Raw genomic sequence first — 20,111 nt, 5'->3', positions numbered from 1 at the left:
CGTGAAACGAGAATTCTGATTAAAATTTTGCAGTAATTTTTGAGCTGTTTCCTTTAATTATTGATTCTATAACTGTTAGAATATACATGTTGTTTATTTATTCTGTTTTACTTAAGCATGATCGATCGGGCCATCCATTGTGTAGTCTGCGTATATTACGTATCTTGTTTTGGATATATACACGATATTGTTGAATTTCTTAATAGTTATCAGAATAATGTCGTTGTTATTGTATGGTGAATGAACATTTCTTTACCAGTCTATGTCTTTTCTGTACTTATTTATCTTTGATCTCATTGACAATTATTGTTATCAGATGCCTTTCATTTTTGTGATTTAAAACTAGAGTTTCACCTATCCCTCGGTGTTGCTCAGAGTCTATCGACTCGATAATGCTAATCGTGTGGCGCCTGCCTGCGTGCGCCACACTAGGCCACCCTAGTCGATTCGTTTTAGTACGCATTTGGCAACACACGGGAGCGGACGTGGTGAATTTTTTATCCCGAGCCGGCATTAAAATAACCACATTTCTAATCGTTTACGTGTCCAACGTGAAACCGTCCTGAATTTTTTTCTTACGCTGTAAATCAATTTTATTCAGTGGTGTTAACTTAACTTGGAAGGATTGCTTCTTTGTTGGTTGGAATTTCATTGTATCAGTTTATTATTTTTGTTCCATGTATATGTGACAACTTTTGTTATCCAGTCTACATGAATGGTTAAGAAAAAACATGCATTTTAAACTAGAGTACCTAGCCGGTTCTTAAACGTGTTAGAAATACGCAACATTTTTGTTTCGGTAGTAAAATATCTGTGGAATGCAATAAAATATTGTCGGATATTATTCTATTATAACGAAGCTATATATTATATAAAGCAAACAAAAGTATATGTATAATCATATACTTTTGTTTGCTGTAAGTATATATATAATCATAAAGCTTATGATAAAATAAATCTGTCTTCTTCATCTAGTAGTCAAAATTCCACCACTAGGGGTCTAATAAATCTAATATAGATATTTGATATACAAGTACAATTTATTGTTTTTGTAAATTTTAAAAACAATATTTTTTTTTAGTGAATCGATTTTGGTGTTTAATCCATTATTTGCTTTTTATTGCCGGAGAAAGCCAAGAAGTGCGTGTTATCTCATACAATGTTTATGATTTATTGATGAAAAAGATAATGGCAAAGACTTGATAAAATTGTCTGCAGTATTGTAGCTACAAATAAATTGTGTATTTTATTATGAGCTTCTAGGTCTAGTTGCACAATTTTAGAAGAATTGTATTTTTCATACCAAACATTTATAACATCAATTAAAAGCAAATTCAATGATTTTGCTTGTTAAGAATCCGCAAACTAAGATAGCTGACCTATATATATAACGATCATTACAGTTTTATGATCGTCTCCTAACGGGATAGCAACTGCGTATTGTATGCAGATAAAAGTGTCATTGACCCATTTGCATCCGTTTTAAAGCTCAGGATGCGCACAGGGATATTAATCATTAATGCATCATTATTGCAATCATTTGTCTTCCAAATCAGATATTTTTCTCATAAGTATTTTTTTTTGTCTCTTAATGTCTTCAGATAGAATTATTGTTTTCGCTTCACTCTGAAAACTAAAACTACCTTTAAGCTAGTCTTTTCGAGTATATATACACACGAGTATATAGATATATCTCAAAATAGGGATTAATTATCAAATTCCCAGTACTTTTGAGAGTAAAGAAACCATGGATCCGTGCTAGTATATTACGAATATGATTTAGATTCCGCATACAGTTAATTGGAATGATCGTTACCGGCATTGGTGCAGAATTCTGTTGCAATTGCAGTCCGCTCGTTAGATACGTAATTATCGCATGATTTCCAATTAGTCATGCGTTCTCATTGGCTTCCAAAAATATAACTGTATGTTTTATCTCATTGAGGTTAATAACATCACTTCATTATAGTGATAAGATCTCATTCTTGAAGAGATGATTGTCTATCACTTTCTAAAGCAAATATGTAGTATCAAAAGATTACAATATTTTCTCTGCAGTCAATCAGAATAGGGAACTGCAGCCTGCAGCTTTGTTTGTACGCACTGCGGCCATTGTATAAATGTTAATATGATATGAATAGTTTGCTTTGTATAAATGTTGAATTTGTTTGATATAAAAAAAAAAAACCGTATTTCGCTCAAGGATTTTGATCAATATTCTATAAAATCACACGAAACATGTTTATGTCGCTGTATAATTTACATTATATTTTTTATGCCTATTTCAATAGTATCCATTGCATCTAAATTCAAATAATTCTAAGTATCTTCAAGAAAATGTTGCTAAAAATTCAAAATAAACAATCGTTAGGACAGCACACTCAGCAAATGATCTAAAGGGATCAACGACACACAAACCGCTTTGTTGCGTAGGAGTCAATCTATTTTAGCATTTCAGTTATCTTCCTCTCATTCTAACGTTAGTTCAGCACATGCCTCTATTGCATCTCACTCAAATATTGTGCAACAATTGGCAAGAAATTTATTTTCCTACTCATCTGTGCCAAAAACACACGTGGATGACCTGAACCTATGATCTGCTTTAGTGTCATTTGTGTTGTGAATTTTTGATCCAGTTCGTGCTCTTAACAAAACATTGTAGTGTCTATAGCCGGATTTTAATAAAATAAAAAAGGTGTATTTTGGTTAATATATATGCCAAAAGCAGAAGCCGTCCTTCCAAGTTTCTCTCCAAGGTCGAGAAATAAATAGATGTCGTGACCACCATCCATTAAAGTTTCATTGTTTCAGTGGACAGTATTAAAATAGCTGTGTATTTTTCTACGTAGTTCGTATAATATTGATATTTTTGTATAGTTATGTGCATTTGTTATCTTACAAAAATGACTTTCAATACGTCATTTGTGTAAAGTGTTTGGATTATATTCGCTGGTAATCTGAAATCTGTATAATGTCGAAGACCTTAAACGCATACAGAATGTAAGTAATAAGTATATTGTTTTTCATTACTAACAACCATACATATAGTCATACGTCTATATACCTTGCAGGGTGGACCGAGCCAACAGTCTTGGAAATACTGAAAGGCGAAATTTATGTATTATAATTTTGAATAAGAAAACCTAACATATGAAATGAAAATGTATATGAAGATTATAGTATATTGGCTGCAACATAATAAAAACAGTGGTAACAAAGTCCATAAATTTCAATTAGCCCGCAGCCATCATAACTGTCGTTTCCCGTATATTACCTGAGACTGAGTTGGGAGTTTCTAATTTATGATAATGAATATAAACCTATAAAGGAACAGTTTGTTACCAATAAAGTGTTTTCCTTTTATTAAATTCAAGTGCTATTTTTATAGTTTTGTTCTGTAATGGCACCTTCGGTTTTCAGGCGATTTCCGATATGAACCATTGGATCGCCTTACATATCGTTTTTCATTTAAAACGTAGTGGTGCAGAGAGCATTGATATTGTTACCATAACAGCCTTAATTAATAATATGACTTGTATATCTATGTCGCCTTTTGAAAAATAATAAGAGTAAATAATAACATTCTGGTGTTTTGTTTAATTTTTATTTATCTTGTTCAGTTTTATCTTGACTTTGCAAGACTTACAAATTACAAAGTATTCTATCTTTCATCTTGGCTGTTTGCCGAAATTTCAAATAAAAGATTGTTCAATTTACTTGTTACTTTTTGTATCTTTATCATTCTTCAATAAAGACCCGACTGTCCTTGACCTTCATGTAGCAAGCTTTCATCTAGAAAATTGTTCGAGACCTTTGAATCAAGATTATAATATGGTTGTTATATGATGTCAATATTATAAGGCATGTTGTGTGATATTTTCTTTTTCTAATTATATATTTAAGTCGACACACAAGTAATCTTTAGTTGTAATTATTAATTTATTTGTTCAAGTAACTGTAGTTGAATTGTGAGATTGATTTGGCACAAGCACTGGTAATGCGAAGCTTTAGCAAGATTCTCCTATAACTTTCAAATAAGTAACTATAGCGGAAAATAACTATTTTTAATTAAGGTTTTGTGTTTGTAATAAAAAGAGGAAACGTAACGGGATGCGAAAACAAATTCCCTGGGATCAGTACGGTCATAAAGTCTGTGAACGTGCCGGTCTCGTGTAAAATTCACCAGCAGTAAGGTTTTATTGCCGTACCCTGGCTATGTCTAGACGCATCGATTGGCCAGCCTTTGTCCTTTGTTATACCTATGCCAGTAATTGTATTAGGGCTATTCGGGAAATCCTTTTACTCACTATGCTAGATAATACATACTTATGTTCTTATAAAAATAATCTTCATGTACATTTACTCGCATGACTTTTAATATATACATTTACGTTTTTAGGAAGAAACCCAATGCATACCTATTAGTAAAGAATAGATCATTTGGATGTTTAAACAAAGAAAAATATTATCAGTTTAATTAGAACCATTACTATGATCTTAACGCCCTTTTTTCATGATTGACTACAATTATTTATTTTTTTCAAAATAGTTATAGATTTTTTACTTAGAATTTTTTTTTATCGGTTATCGTCGTGTCTATTCCTGTTATGCAATGTTATGTCAATTTCAATTACGTTGCATGATTACGAGTATATTACCTTTGTCTAAGGGTGTTTTATAAACACGCCCTACATTTATCCTTTACTTTGGCTCGTAGGTAGGGATAGGGAGGGTTGTTGCCCTTGGTCCCTATGGCAACGGGCATTTTATGCTTCCCACGTTGCCCGTCCCCTCCCCCTCAGCTAGGGCTGCTACGAATTTGGCAATGTTAGCAGATCATACGACCTTTTCAGGAATCTCCATAGATACCAACTTTACGTTTAGGTTACAGGTCTTTTCTTTCACGTTGCCTTTAAATAAAATATCTATTTATAGATTATACTCAGTGAATGGCAAATAAACTATTTGGATCAATGTCCGTGAAAGTAAGGAGGTCTTTTTAAACAGTAGCCTAGTCATTTATCAGAGCAAAAAAATCTAATAACATTTGATTTTAATAACCTTTTCTTCTCCTATGCTGGATATGAACCTAAGTAGATACAAATAACAATTCCGCATCACAATTATATACTAATTTGGACAAAAATAAAAATGAATGAAGTCGACGCGATGTTTACAATAACACATACAAGTTATTTACTCAATATGTAGTCACGCTGGCCTCGGCGGTGACGACATACATCTTTATAGATATCAAATTAGGTGACAGGGTTTCGTAAAAGTATGTTTTATGTTATTATGTACAAATGAAAGCAAAAATGTTGGCTAAACATAAGATCTGATATGTTTACTTCAGAATTTTATTTACAAACTACCTTTTGCGCGGGGTTTCTCTCATGGGAATTTACAGAAAAAAGTCTTTCTGTGCAAAATCTTTTTCTCCTATAATATTACTATAGGTATAAGAACCACGCTAACCATTTAATATCTTACAGTATGACTAGAATTCATTTAAAAAAATTACATCTAAAAAAACTTACAAAAATATTCTTTCAAATTTGCAACCTGCAATTATGTCATAGTACTGAAATTGGCTGCAGTTTTATCTGCAGTGATATATCAGGGAATATTAAACAAAGATCCTTGAAGCGAAGCAGTACGTGCTAGAGATACATAAGTGAGATTGTTCGCGGATTCGCCAGTAGCTTGAGCCAAGCATGCTGAAGCCTAGTGCTGATAATTTTAATGGAAATGAATAATGTCCTCAATTTTGTATACAGAAAAAAGAACCATATTTTTAAATTTTCAAAATATTCTAAGGGCGTTTTAATTCCGAATTCACTTTACTTGTTCATTTTACTAAGTATTTATTTACCACCTCGCAGAAATTGACTGGAAGCCCATCTGTTGTGTTGGTACGTTGGTATAATCAAAAACATTTCGAAAACACATTACAGAGTTTGGGGTTTCCTGATGTTCCCTACATTTCTCTTTATGTCCACGACTGCAATATTTATCGCGAGTCGTTGAAATTTCGTGCCCTGGTTTTGGGCAACTCTTCTTCGTTTCTGTCCAACACTCGAAAGATTTATACGATTAACTTTTCAAAAGCAAAATAATAATGTTTTTTTCGTTTATTTCTGCATCTCATATTTAAGAGTTTTAATTATCTTTTTTTAATTACAAGGGTTTATTAAAATAAAACTATATAAAAAAAAGTATTTGATCTGTAGCGAGTCCGATTAAGGTTAATTGTAATAATCTTAGTTCTTAATATTATTTACACGCGACAATATTACGGTTGCCATAATTATGGAGGAAGTACTAAAGACCTGATTTCCATAAATATATTTAGATAGAGGTCAGTTACACACCGCCCAACTTAAAATAATTTCACGTATGAATTTTTATTGGCGTACATAATTTGTATACGCTGCACGTTTTAGTTATGTATACTTCATTGAAACAAATAACTGACTAAATACAGTTACAATACTACATAGGTTAATAAGGTTATAGTAGATGAGTCAGAAGATGATGACCCCTTAATTACTTGCTTTTGTATAAAACAAATATTTGTTCAGAACCAAAAAACTTGACCTGGTTAAAATTATGACATCTTAAAATTGTTTACTCTCACTTTATATAAATAAATAATATTGTGTCCTACCTAAGGTGACAAAAGTTGAAAACCCTTAAAGTAATAAATCGCCTTATTTACCAAGTCCCTCTAATTAAGTTAAACTCATTAAAAACTAATCCTGTTAGTGCTTTGGTATGATAATCCAAGTTCGAGTATCTTATGTCAAAACCGTAATGTAACTTAATATTTACTTTGTTAATAAGAAATGAACATTCCGTGCACGACAACTAGATAAATTATTGGATTCTGATAATATATGAAGTACTGGCTGTTAATCCAATAACTATGCTGTACTAGCTCGGGGCATCGCATCAATGGGAATTCACAGAAAATTTGGACCTCGGGTTATTAATAATATCCATACAAAAACAACATTCATCTAAATAGGACCAATGGTTTCGCCGTGAAAGCGTTACAGACAGATAGATACCACTTCTCTCTTATGGATGGGATCTAAATTAGTAGTCGAATATATTTTATGTATGTCAAAATACTTCACACGAGATTCACATAATCATATACGTATCTTCATATCATAACCATTAGTCCACTTGCCATAACATGAGAAGCTCGTTATGTTCACTTCCTATTCCCAAACAGTTCCGCAGATTATCTTTTGGCCTACATTGGCGACGCACCCCTGTGTTGCAACTTCCTATTTGGACAATCGGATCGGAACAGGCGCAGCCCACTGTACTTCCGTTTTTATTTTACTATTTGCTCTTACTGTTATCGTTGAGCTTTCCTTATTTAATATTCTAAATTACTGATATGATTTGTTTTAACTCCTAAAAGTTTGAATTGAAAAAATACTTTTAAAATATTCCAAGTGCTATTGAAAATAATGAGTTACATTTGCATAATTTACATAAGTAATTAAGAGCATAATGTTGAGATGACTATTATTGTAAAAAGGTGTAACATAACAAGCTATTCTTAGGTTAGTACGTTTTCGTGTATTTCTGATTAAACCGTGCAAAAACTACGTACAATATATAGGTACATCGGGTATTAGAAAGTTAAATAAATGATAGAATCCGAAAGTTGTGCTCGAATAGAGTCCGGTGTCTTGTAAGCCGTCCGTGTAAACTCCAGTCAGTTAATTCAAAGCCTGTCATGACACAGCGGTTCATCTTAGGTGTAAACACAATTGAGTGGACTAAATCTGGCCGTCAAAAACTTCTCTGTGAAAAATTTAAACAAATAATAGATTCTGATATCTAATATCATACTGGTTTGTAATCTAGTGTATTAAGTTAGTAGTATTAGTTTGTAGTTCCACTGGCGTAATACAAAAAATATTGTTTATTTCCCGTTCGTAAGAATTTCGGTATATACCCTCAAGTGTTCCCCTGTATAAGTTTAATGGAATATGGAACGTCCAAATTTCAGCTTCCTACTTGTTTTTTTAGCTGTACGTAATCTGTCAGTCACTCAAGAGTTTCATGTAAATTGATTATATTATATTGACAACAACTTCGGTTATTGAATTAACCAGTTGTCCCAGATTGTTTTCACACAATCATTTCCAGAGAAAATGGCTGTCATCGCATCAATCACATTGAATGGATATGCACTGCTGACATGCCCGCGACTTACTTTCAACCTCTTTCAACTGTCCGTTATGTTCATGAAGTAAATACAATGTTATTTGCTGTTATCGCGATTTTTATCTATTGATACACGGAGATAAAACTATATTAACATTGGCAATAGATGAATTTATAAAAGTTGAATGTACTTACTTGATGTAGTACCTAAGTAGTATCAAAGTCTACTGAAATAATGAAGGTTATGTTAAGAATATGTATAATATTGTATTATCAAAAATTCAGATATGCATGTAAACCGCCTGCAAAATATAGGTAGGCTCTTTGTTTGCGATTGTGAAAAGCTTGAAGAATTAGTCATTGTATCGAGAAACTCCTTGCTATGTTTTCATGTCCACATAATCGTTTACGAGTACCGCATTTGATGAGCTTTCTGAAAAAGGAACTTGAAAATAGAAATTCTCTTAATTTTTTTGTAGATGCTTACTTTTACTTTTCAATTGTTAACAGAAAGAAGATCGAATCGCTAGGCAGGATGACGGCGATGACGCAGGAGGAGATGGTGGCCGGCGCGCGCACAGTCGCCGCTGGCCTGGAAGCGCTGAGGGCCGAACATGCTCAGTTGCTCGCTGGGTTGGCGGCCAACACTGATCATGAACATGAGAAGGCGTCTCTGGTCAGAAAGAGCATTGATGCCATCGAGCTGGGATTGGGCGAGGCTCAGGTAAGATACATAAAACGTTGGTTAATAGTATTTGTAAAACCTTTGCTAGTGTTTTATTAGCATACCAAAAGCTTTGCAAAAAGCAACTGAGGAAAATCGCTACCAGAGAGAAATGAGAAACAGAAAGATAACACAGTTTAAACTGAAAGAAGAAATGCATAACAGAAATGGGATTTAATTGTCATGTCAACTTTTACACACAATAGTGTGTGTTATGGTCACAGTGTATAATTGCTGTTCTTGAAATTTGCTAGCATAACATGAACAATTTACGAAGTAAGTTCAAAGAAATAGATTAAGGAGCTATGTCCACAAATAGAATTGATGTTGTTTTTTAATATTAACTAAGCTAGAACTGACAGTATCTGTGACAGATATTATCTACTGAAAAGCAAAGAAAATTACATTTACATACAAAACCAAATTATTTATAAGAATTTTACGAGCAACATTTGCCCACATATATTATCACCCCAGTCACGGCTATTCACGTGTGTCAGTCAAAACAAACAAAACGTGATCGCCGCGGTTAGAAGATCGGGTTCCGTACCAGCGTGTTACACAAGCAGGGCGGTACAGAATTACTGATACTTGTGACTTTGATACGCTTGATAGCTTACTTTGGATTCTGCCATCTTGTGGTTTGCGGTTCGGTAAACACGTGTTTAAAAAACAAATTTCTTTTGTAATTAAGAGCTTAGGTATGACATTGTCATTATGTGAGATAGAATGCACTCAACTATTTGTTTGACAATTATGCTTGAATGCACGATTACTCATGGTTGTATTTCTTTTTATATTAGAGCGTGTAAAATGTAACAGCAATGTTTACATTTTCTTATGAGTTACTAGTAAATGAAAAATTATTCTAGCAACCAATCCAAAACTATTGCAAGTTCTCTCTCTTATAGATTGTTTTTCTCAATTTTTATAGGTATATTTTAATAACGAGTTGTTTATCACAGCTAGTCATTTCCCAAGACTAAAAATACTTCACCAGTCCATTTTATCTAAAGAAGGTTTGCCTGAAGCGGGTGGCTGCCCTACATTCTGCAAAGCCTTACAGGACTCTTTTCTAAGAAGTAATTTAGGTCACCGCGGCGTCTTAGCTCATTGATAGTCTTTGAAATAAAAAAAGCGAAAACGACCGATATAGCAAAGACACCTGAATGTCATATTTTTTTAGACGTGAGTTTTCTTTCATAAAGATAATACGAGTACACTAGTATCGTAATAAACCGCCGTTTGTTCCGCCGCTTCTTCTACACATGCGCTTTGGAAGCGGTAGTAGTTATAATTAGATTTAAGTTATGTGACGTCAATAAGTGATACCTTGTATCCAATTTTGAAAATAAATCTATTCTATTCTATCACTTTATAATGCTGTATAGCAATTACTTTATAGATAGTAACAATGAAATTAATCGCATATTCAGACCTTGGGTTTTCAGAGTCATAATTTCTTATTTCTTAAAGTGTAAAAATTTTGCATGCTATATACAACTGACATCAGTACAGTAGTATCAATTGATCGAAAAAGTAGTAAAAGTAATAACAAACTATCTGATTTGTTCGTAAGCATATCTGATTAAACAAAAGAGAGATCGATAAAACTAGCTGATAATGTAGTATCCTGATTGTATTTGTTACGTCAGTCAAACGTAATCATCACGATGTTATAATTGTTTTATCATAGGTTTGTATCTATTCATATAATTATGTCTATGTGTTCTTCCAATGTAGGGTTAATATCTAGGCTTTATTTAGTACTTTAATTCCTAAAAAGAAAAAAAAACCTAATAGCTAACTTTCTCTTTTTTAAAAGAAAATTATAGCTTGCAACCTCGCTGTAGTATAATAGTGGTGATTTTAAAAGCTCTTGAGTAATGAAGTGCGTCGCCCCAAGAGTTTATTCAAGCTTTATCACAAAGGCATCAGCGCTCTGACGTCGCTTTGTGAGGTTGACTACCTAGGTCTAGAATATGAGCGAGTGAATGCAAAAATGTATGATCTTAAATTGTCGGATAAAATATAGAAATTATGTTGAACCCTAATACAGGATTGCGAAGCAATTGATATAAATATACATACAAAACGCCCTTTTTCCCGGAGAGGTCGGCAGAGCCAACATTCAAGAAAAGACAGGCCAGGTTCCGCTTAATGGTTGAATGATGAAATTGAGATTCAAATAGTCACAAGTTGCTAGTCTATTGCCTAAAAAAAAGAACGCGCACACACTGTTGTGTGTCCTTTTTTTAATTGGAAATTTACCTACTCTTAAAATTTTTTTTATAATATAAACTCTTCTAAGTGTAGGTTAATTTCCTGGAATTTTTAATTAAAAACGCTGTTTCTTTTCGCTTGTGTAAAAGTCACAAATGAAAAAAAAAACACGTCGAGCATACATCGCATACCGGGTTCGACAGTGGAAAAAATCGTGGGAATGTTGGTTTTACGTTCGTCTGACAATAGACCACTGACGGTATGTTCACGGCAATTGGAAAATTACATGATGACACGTTTCATTCCGCTGGGAGCGCTATGAGTGCTTAGCAAAAAGTGTGCAATGCACTTTTCAAATATTGTTTTACGATTTATATGAACTAATATATAATTTTACTTAAAACTTACAAGTTTTAATGACGCCGTTATGTATAACGGCGTCATATTGTATCTACTGATAATGTAAATCAAAGAGCGTCGCAACCAATGAAGAGATACTTTACTTTATTCGTAATACTTGAGCGATAAATTGTGATAAATTGTATACCTTATTTAATCCTTCTGCCTATATCTGGTAATTCCATGACCTGTCATTATATCTTCTATTTTAGTTTTGCATCTGATTGTATTATTTAGTTAGATATATGTTACTCACGTCTGAGTCAATTCTTTATTAAGTAGTTAATGTGCGATTATAGATCCGTCAGAATCATATACTTACGTTGCCATTTACATATCACCTCTACAATTTTATTTTGATTAGGCGTAGTACATGACACTATAGATTAACTATAAAATGAGCAAATGTGGGATCAGTGTTGCACTATAATTACCACTTTCCTATACCTATCTCTTGGCGTTAACAAGAGCAATCGACAGTTTTATTACTTTTATTTAATCGCACCCTGTGTGATTGATTTTTCCCAAAAAATATTTGCAAAAATAATGTTGTCCAGGTGATGATGTCGCTAGCGTCGCACCTGCAACTTGTGGAAGCCGAAAAGCAGAAGCTGCGTACCCAGGTCCGCAGGCTGTGCCAAGAGAACGCGTGGCTTCGTGACGAGTTAGCAGCCGCCCAGCAAAGACTGCAGGCCTCCGAACAGAGAGTAGCCCAACTCGAGGAGGAGAACAAGCACCTCGACTTCATGGCTTCCATTCGGTGAGTTACCAGTTGGTTCGTCTGTACGGACTCCAAAAAGTCCAGGTTCCTCTTTAAAGCTTTTAACTTCGCATGTTGTGCTCCTCGACTTCGTAGGTTCTTTTTTCATAGAGTCTGACTGCAGAATCTAATTGTATAAGTGCGCCTATGGAGGTCATCGCAGCCTGAGTTATGAGAACTAGCGGCCGCTCAGCAAAGACTGCAGACCTCCCAAGTATACCCTAACTCAATGAGCGTGGCGAATGACTCACCGAATGGAAGCTATGAGTTTCCATTTTCCAGATCAAGAGATGTTCGTCTGAATTCAGAATCTTATAGCATATAAGTTCGTCTCCAAGGCCTCGACCATCACAGGTTGTGTTAGGAAAACTGCAGGTCTCCTAACAAAGAGTGGCACAATTCGAGGAAAGAACAAACCTTTCGGCTTCCATATTGTGACTGTAAAATGCGAACTCCATATGCTTTATAGCTCGTGGCGACTTGAACTGTCGCCGGAATAAAATGTTTCTTAAGATTTTTGCGTTGGATTGTGCGTTAAAAGATTCAGTCTATCGAATATAGCATGTTTAAGCTATTCCCGTTTTTCTATATAACTTATCAGGTCGATATACTTTTCAATCAACTATTTTTAGACAACATAAAGCTATTGTTACCATACAAATAAATATCAAACCCTTTTACACCACAATAACACACAGGGCCAATGCGTCACCGACGCGTCGCATTCATACGGTATATTATTACCCGCGTTAAATCGTACTGTAGGCTGAAGAATGGACTGTCTACATGTTTGGCATTCCAAAGTGGCTTGAAAGGAGATCTGGAAAGAGCACAAAACACTTAAATAATATTAATTTGATGTCGTATAGTTGATAACGAAATCATTAACCTAATGTATGTTTCTACTACATAAGGTTTTTTTTTTATATTGTAACCTATTCGCGTTTATTTCAATCGATCAATGTTCATAAAATGAGTATTGAATACTATTCAAATTATTCAATTACAATGCACTCGATGCTACTATGCATACCGTGGCCTCTTAATGTCCGGGCTAAATGCAGGTTTAAAACTGTATGCACAGCAACTGCACACCTGACCTAGTTGTCTATTGCGCAAAAGGAACCCTGCATTCAAGGCAAAAAGGTTTAAATTTCATTCATTATTTGTAAACACAGAGAAGCGAAGTCCAATTTCGTGTAGTGGTGATTTTCGATAAGAGTTCTTTTGTACGAAAGCAGTGAAAACTGGGTGACTTTTATTAAAAGGAACAAATTTCGACGGGATTTGAACCTGCTAATAAACAGCATTGTTAACGTGTCAGTGTGCAGTTGTATTTATAAATCTCCGCCTTACTACGCTTCATTGGCTTTATAGTACACTCGGACACACAAACAATTGTCATGTTATCGATGTATTGGTATCGATAACATGACAATTGTTTTTTTTAACAAAAAACATGCCACTAGAATTCTCGAAAAAGAGGTGTTTATTCCATTATTTAATGCCTTAATCTTTTCAACTTAAATATTTTAACTTTCAAAATTAGAACAACTACGTTTTTTTTTTTCAGTAAATACGACAGCGATGTAACAGAAGAGGCGGACTCCAACCGCAGCGGCCAGAACGAAAACAAGCGAGACGATCCGATGGTGGATCTGTTCCCGGACGACGACAACGATGACAACAGGAACAACAAGTGTGAGTTACAAGATCTATCAAAAATGTTCTCTTTCTATGTAGGAAGTATAGAGAAAGTTCAGCGATATACGTACCTACACTACAGTATTGTTGGCTGGAAGAGATTGCATTAGCGATAGGTTAGTATTTGTACCAGCTCTGTCTTTTCTGTGTTGTTTTGTATGTTTCACTCTTATGGTGCAATGAAGAGTTTATTTATCTATCTGTCTATCAACAATAGAAAGAAGGAATACAGTAGAGGGGAGAAAATATCATCATGAAATCTTTTTCTCTAACAAACAATGCCCTAGCAACCATTACTTTGGGAAGCTATGACACGTTTAACTGTATTGGTATGCCAGCTGGCTTTGCTAATGAATAAATAATTAATTGAACTATTATTATATTATGTGAAAATAGTGAGATAAAATGTGTAAATATTGTAGGTTGCCTACAATCTATGACAACAAAAGTCTTTTTTTTATTAGCTTTGTTGAGAACAGGTCTTAAATAAGTTTCTCTAGGGAGAACATTCAACGCCCGAGTAAGATTACCCCTTGTTCATACAAACACCATAGTGGGTTAGTTTCTGTTCAGGTGACTACAGACTGACACTTGTACAAACTAAGTCTATTTTGTCCTTTGTCTTTTGTTTGTATTATTTTATATTTATTAATTTAAATTTTTTCCAGCACTGTCACCCACACCGCAGTCTCAATTCGCGCAGCAAGTAAATGCTGGCTACGAGATTCCGGCTCGTCTGCGGACCCTGCACAACCTGGTGATCCAGTACGCCTCGCAAGGCCGATACGAAGTGGCTGTGCCGCTTTGCAAACAAGCCCTGGAAGACCTGGAGAAGACTTCAGGCCACGACCACCCAGATGTCGCTACTATGCTGAATATACTGGCTCTTGTATACAGGTTGGTGTCTTTTATAAATCTTGATAGAAATAACACGGTGATTCAGTTCTCGCTAGGCCGATATGAAATGGTTGTGCCACTTTGTAAGAAACCCTGGAAGACCTGGAGAAGACTTCGGACCACGACCATCCAGATGTCGCTCTTGTATACAGTTAAGTTGCCCGATGAAACAAAGAGTTAAGTACATCAAAGTAACTGTCGGAACATATTTCCCGTTGCAACAACCTACTCTCTGAATAGACTCTGGGCTCAAAACTGCCAATAACTGACTGTTTTTTTCAAGTGCTTTTTTTTTTCAACTGTTAATGTTCCGTTATCATATATGTGTACAATGTGGATCGTAAACAAGAAATAGTGTTTCAAAATGATACAATATCAGCTTTAATAAAAAAGCTGAACTTCTTACTCAATCAATTTATCTTAATAGAAAATCATGAAAGTGTTAAGCGAACTTCGAATTTAAGTTCTAACAAGCTGTTAGTTTTTATAAAATAAATAATGATAACATAAATGATATCTTTTCAGGGACCAGAACAAATACAAGGAGGCTGCCAACCTGCTGAACGACGCTCTGTCTATCCGCGAGAAGACGTTGGGTGAGAACCATCCCGCCGTCGCCGCCACACTTAACAATCTTGCCGTACTTTATGGCAAACGAGGTATTTTTTTTTTACTGAGAAAATATCTATACTAATATTATAAAGCAAAAGAGTTTGTTTGTTTGTTTGAACGACATAATCTCAGGAACTACTGGTTCAAATTGAAAAATTATTTTTGTGTTGAATAAATCATTTATCGAGGAAGGCCTTAGGCTATATAACATCACGCTGTAACTTTAAGGAGCGAAGAAATAATGGTAAATGTGAAAAAAAAACGGGGAAAATTATTCATCCTTGAGAGCTTCAATGATGCCCAAAATAACTATTCCACGCGGACGAAGTCGCGGACACAGCTAGTATTTAATACTTTTGTGTTATTATATTATATTTTTGAGTATACCACTTGCGTATTCTAGACGTTGGGAAGGTTACATACTTTTCTATGTGACCAAGTACATAATTTCAATCTAAGTATTTGGTGTAATGGTTACATAATTATTGTGTAAATATTAGTACGTATTCTCGTCATTTCACCGCATAGGTAAGCGGCCGTGGTGTAATTAGCGTATTAGAGGCCATCTGGGTTTGGGTCAATGCCAATGTGTAAAGAAATTGAGGACCGCCTATATTTTGAAAATACAATGAATGGATGGATCAGTGGATAAGTAAGGTTGTGAATCCCCACTCCCCGAAGTATTACCATTTTAAAAGTCTGTCTTCAGTTTTCAATAAATCAAATGTCTTTTCAATTGCATTTAGGGACATATACCATATATACCTTACATTGAAAAGTCCTTAAAATCAAACATTTAAATCGATATTTTATTCAGAGAATAGGCTTTCGCGGGCACTTTGTCACGTCACTTTACATTTTAATAAATTAAATTTGCCGTGTGGTTCCCGGCACCAATACAAAAAAGAATAGGACCACTCCATATCTTTCCATTATGGATGTCGTAAAAGGCGACTAAGGGATAGGCTTACAAACTTGGGATTCTTTTTTAGGCGATGGGTTAGCAACCTGTCAGTATTTGAATCTCAATTTTATCATTAAGCCAAATAGCTGAACGTGGCCATTAAGTCTTTTCAAGACTGTTGGCTCTGTCTACCCCCCAAGGGATATAGACGTGACCATATGTATGTATGTATGTATGTACAAAGCACCTAAGCGCTCCCTGCCCGCAGGCAAGTACCGCGAGGCCGAGCCGCTGTGCAAGCGCGCGCTGTGCATCCGCGAGGCCGTGCTGGGCCGCGACCACCCCGACGTGGCCAAGCAGCTCAACAACCTCGCGCTGCTCTGCCAGAACCAGGTACCGCGGCCTGTGGTTACATACCAACATTCTATAGTTTGTTACTAGCCAATGAATCCAGATATAATAACACATGTTCGTCCTTTGCCGATACATACCAACATTCTATAGTTTGTTACTAGCCAATGAATCCAGATATAATAACACATGTTCGTCCTTTGCCGATACATACCAACATTCTATAGTTTGTTACTAGCCAATGAATCCAGATATAATAACACATCTTCGTCCTTTGCCGATACATACCAACATTCTATAGTTTGTTACTAGCCAAAGAATCTAGATATAATAACACATCTTCGTCCTTTGCCGATACATACCAACATTCTATAGTTTGTTACTAGCCAAAGAATCTAGATATAATAACACATCTTCGTCCTTTGCCGATACACACCAACATTCTATAGTTTGTTACTAGCCAAAGAATCTAGATATAATAACACATCTTCGTCCTTTGCCGATACATACCAACATTCTATAGTTTGTTACTAGCCAAAGAATCTAGATATAATAACACATCTTCGTCCTTTGCCGATACATACCAACATTCTATAGTTTGTTACTAGCCAAAGAATCTAGATATAATAACACATCTTCGTCCTTTGCCGATACACACCAACATTCTATAGTTTGTTACTAGCCAAAGAATCTAGATATAATAACACATCTTCGTCCTTTGCCGATACATACCAACATTCTATAGTTTGTTACTAGCCAAAGAATCTAGATATAATAACACATCTTCGTCCTTTGCCGATACATACCAACATTCTATAGTTAGTTACTAGCCAAAGAATCTAGATATAATAACACATCTTCGTCCTTTGCCGATACATACCAACATTCTATAGTTTGTTACTAGCCAAAGAATCTAGATATAATAACACATCTTCGTCCTTTGCCGATACACACCAACATTCTATAGTTTGTTACTAGCCAAAGAATCTAGATATAATAACACATCTTCGTCCTTTGCCGATACATACCAACATTCTATAGTTTGTTACTAGCCAAAGAATCTAGATATAATAACACATCTTCGTCCTTTGCCGAGAGCCAATTATCTCAATAAGACTGCATGTTGTTAATGTTCGGCTAGATGTCTTTGCTCATATGAATGTGCTTATTTTAGTTGCCATTGTAAAGGACATAAGAACATATCATTAGCGCTGTACTAAATTTGTTTTCGAAGTCGAATCTGATACTATTTAATTTATTTAAATTTGGTTGATTTTAATTCATCCTCTACTCCAACGATCAAGAGACGGTTGGCTACTCCTGCATTTGTTGTCTTGTAACAACATGATTCTTTACAAATTCTCTTTAAACTTTCTTCATGTAAGAACATATTATTTTCCCTCACCTGAAAGGAAATTGACTTTTTGAAAAAATTACACTTTTCATTTATGTGTACCTATAAAATTTTGTAGCAGCTGTCCGTTTGTTTGTCAGAATAAATACGAGGAAGTGGAACAGTATTACCAGCGGGCCCTGGAGATCTACGAGAGCAAACTGGGCCCCGACGACCCCAACGTCGCCAAGACCAAGAACAACCTCGCCTCCTGCTATCTCAAACAGGTGCGTGGAAAAGTTTCATAGCTTTTGTAGATTATTAGGAAACGGGTTTATGAAAATGTGTAGATACATTTACAACTTACTAGGGGTCCGCCATACATAAGCCGCAATATAATGTACCTTTTGGTATGGTATTTGGTTTGAATGGTGAATGAATTTTCAACATCGGTTCAGTATATCCGAAGTAGACCTTACAAACATACAATCAAACAGTTACAAAGTTTACCTCTTAATGTATTAGGAAAGGTAAAGGTGCTTAATAAAAGTTCATCACGTGAATAGATTTGAGGCGAGAAAATTTCTGTCGAAGAACACAAAAAAAGATGTAGCCTCCAACGCTACGCCCAATTTTTACACGAACCGGCTTTTGTTTATCCGCTGCTTCTTTTGCAAAGGAACCTAAACAATATTGAATCATGGTTAAAGCTTTACTCGATGTATATGTATATTACCTTTTTCCCTGTGAATATTTTATATTAATTTATATGTATCACCCAGGGCAAGTACAAAGAAGCGGAGACACTGTACAAGCAGGTGCTGACGCGGGCGCACGAGCGGGAATTCGGCACCATCGACGGTAAGACTGCATTCCTTATATTCCTACTCTTCCCTCTCAATAGACTCAGCATCTTTGTTTTTTGACCTTTAACAGACTTTTCTATTGTCTTCAAGATGCAACTTAATCTCTGTGAGAGCAGGATGGCACGATAACTATTCCGTAGGTGACAGACAATATAATAACATTTCATATCTGTCATAGAGATAAAGTTATATTTTAAGGACCATAATGCTTGCGTAGATCTGATATGACAAACAAAAATATTACAATTTTACATTTCTAGTATTTATTTCATTTTTTCTTTCCGTAGACACTTTCAATGCTTGTTTATGTAATAATTGAAGATTACGACTACATTTCATTTTCTCATGATTAGTACGAATTATAATAAATGCGTTTTTTTTATTGAATTGCTTAATATAAGTCGATTTTGTAGCGAATGTGCCTCTGTCGATGAGCATACTCGGTTAGTATACATTGTTATCGTAAATCTGCTAAATAACTAAAACTTTAACTTTGGTAAAGGTTACTTATGGGTTAAGGGCATTCTACGTATACAATCTCCAAATTTTTCACAGACACACAACTTAAACCTTGTAAATTTACATTAATTATGTGTATAACTGTAAATAAATAACACAATCTCACATTGACTATAATCACATATTTTATACACAAACAAGAAAACAAGGCATTGTAAACCCTAGAGGGTTTTTTAGGAGGAGATCGTAGATCCATCAGCTCCTAAAAAAACTTGAGTATAATCGAAAGTGCCGTTTAAAGTTTAATAGAATCTCAGAAGTATGATTTTTAAATAAAAGTAAACTGAATCTCGCATAATACACGAAACAAGTAAAATCGTATAGGGATTATTTGGAAGACCTGTATATTAATGTAGAGTAGAGGTTAGCTTTTCTTTATACTAATCCATTTTTATATGCTTCTCTGTTTATTTATTGATGAGTAAGTCAACGTTAAGAGTTAAGTCGTGTCATTTAACCCACCTGGAAAAAACTCGTAACAAAAAAAATATTAGAAGAAAATATGTCTTCTAATTACGTTTAAGGCAAAAAAAATATTTTTCTTCATTTATTTCTGTCCCTTTCCGTCTCTCTCTAATAACGGCAATTAGAAGGAGATAGATAGACGGAAAAATGTAAGCTTTTTT

At 34.8% G+C, this 20,111-nt stretch overlaps 1 protein-coding gene across 4 annotated transcripts in view; it reads left to right on the top strand.

Moving 5' to 3' along the window:
• The window catches only part of LOC106136324 (kinesin light chain), a 39,672-nt gene that overhangs the window by 8,067 nt on the left and 11,494 nt on the right, over positions 1-20,111 (top strand). The window contains exons 1-10 of one of the 4 annotated variants that reach the window (XM_013336839.2): positions 488-582; positions 2,812-3,000; positions 8,704-8,917; positions 12,097-12,299; positions 13,873-14,000; positions 14,672-14,900; positions 15,426-15,559; positions 16,685-16,809; positions 18,262-18,387; positions 18,883-18,961. In XM_013336839.2, the coding sequence (XP_013192293.1) occupies positions 2,972-3,000; positions 8,704-8,917; positions 12,097-12,299; positions 13,873-14,000; positions 14,672-14,900; positions 15,426-15,559; positions 16,685-16,809; positions 18,262-18,387; positions 18,883-18,961 (1,267 nt within the window). In that variant the 5' untranslated portion in view covers positions 488-582; positions 2,812-2,971. Of the gene's footprint in view, positions 1-487; positions 583-2,811; positions 3,001-8,703; positions 8,918-12,096; positions 12,300-13,872; positions 14,001-14,671; positions 14,901-15,425; positions 15,560-16,684; positions 16,810-18,261; positions 18,388-18,882; positions 18,962-20,111 lie in introns of those variants that run through there. The other 3 variants (XM_013336842.2, XM_013336841.2, XM_013336840.2) reach the window with 3 other exon arrangements.

This window comes from Amyelois transitella, chromosome 15, assembly GCF_032362555.1.
Source record: "Amyelois transitella isolate CPQ chromosome 15, ilAmyTran1.1, whole genome shotgun sequence".
In the NCBI taxonomy this organism is placed as follows: domain Eukaryota; kingdom Metazoa; phylum Arthropoda; class Insecta; order Lepidoptera; family Pyralidae; genus Amyelois; species Amyelois transitella.
Note: the sequence above shows the minus strand (reverse complement) of the source record. Positions and strands in the feature narration are given on the sequence as shown.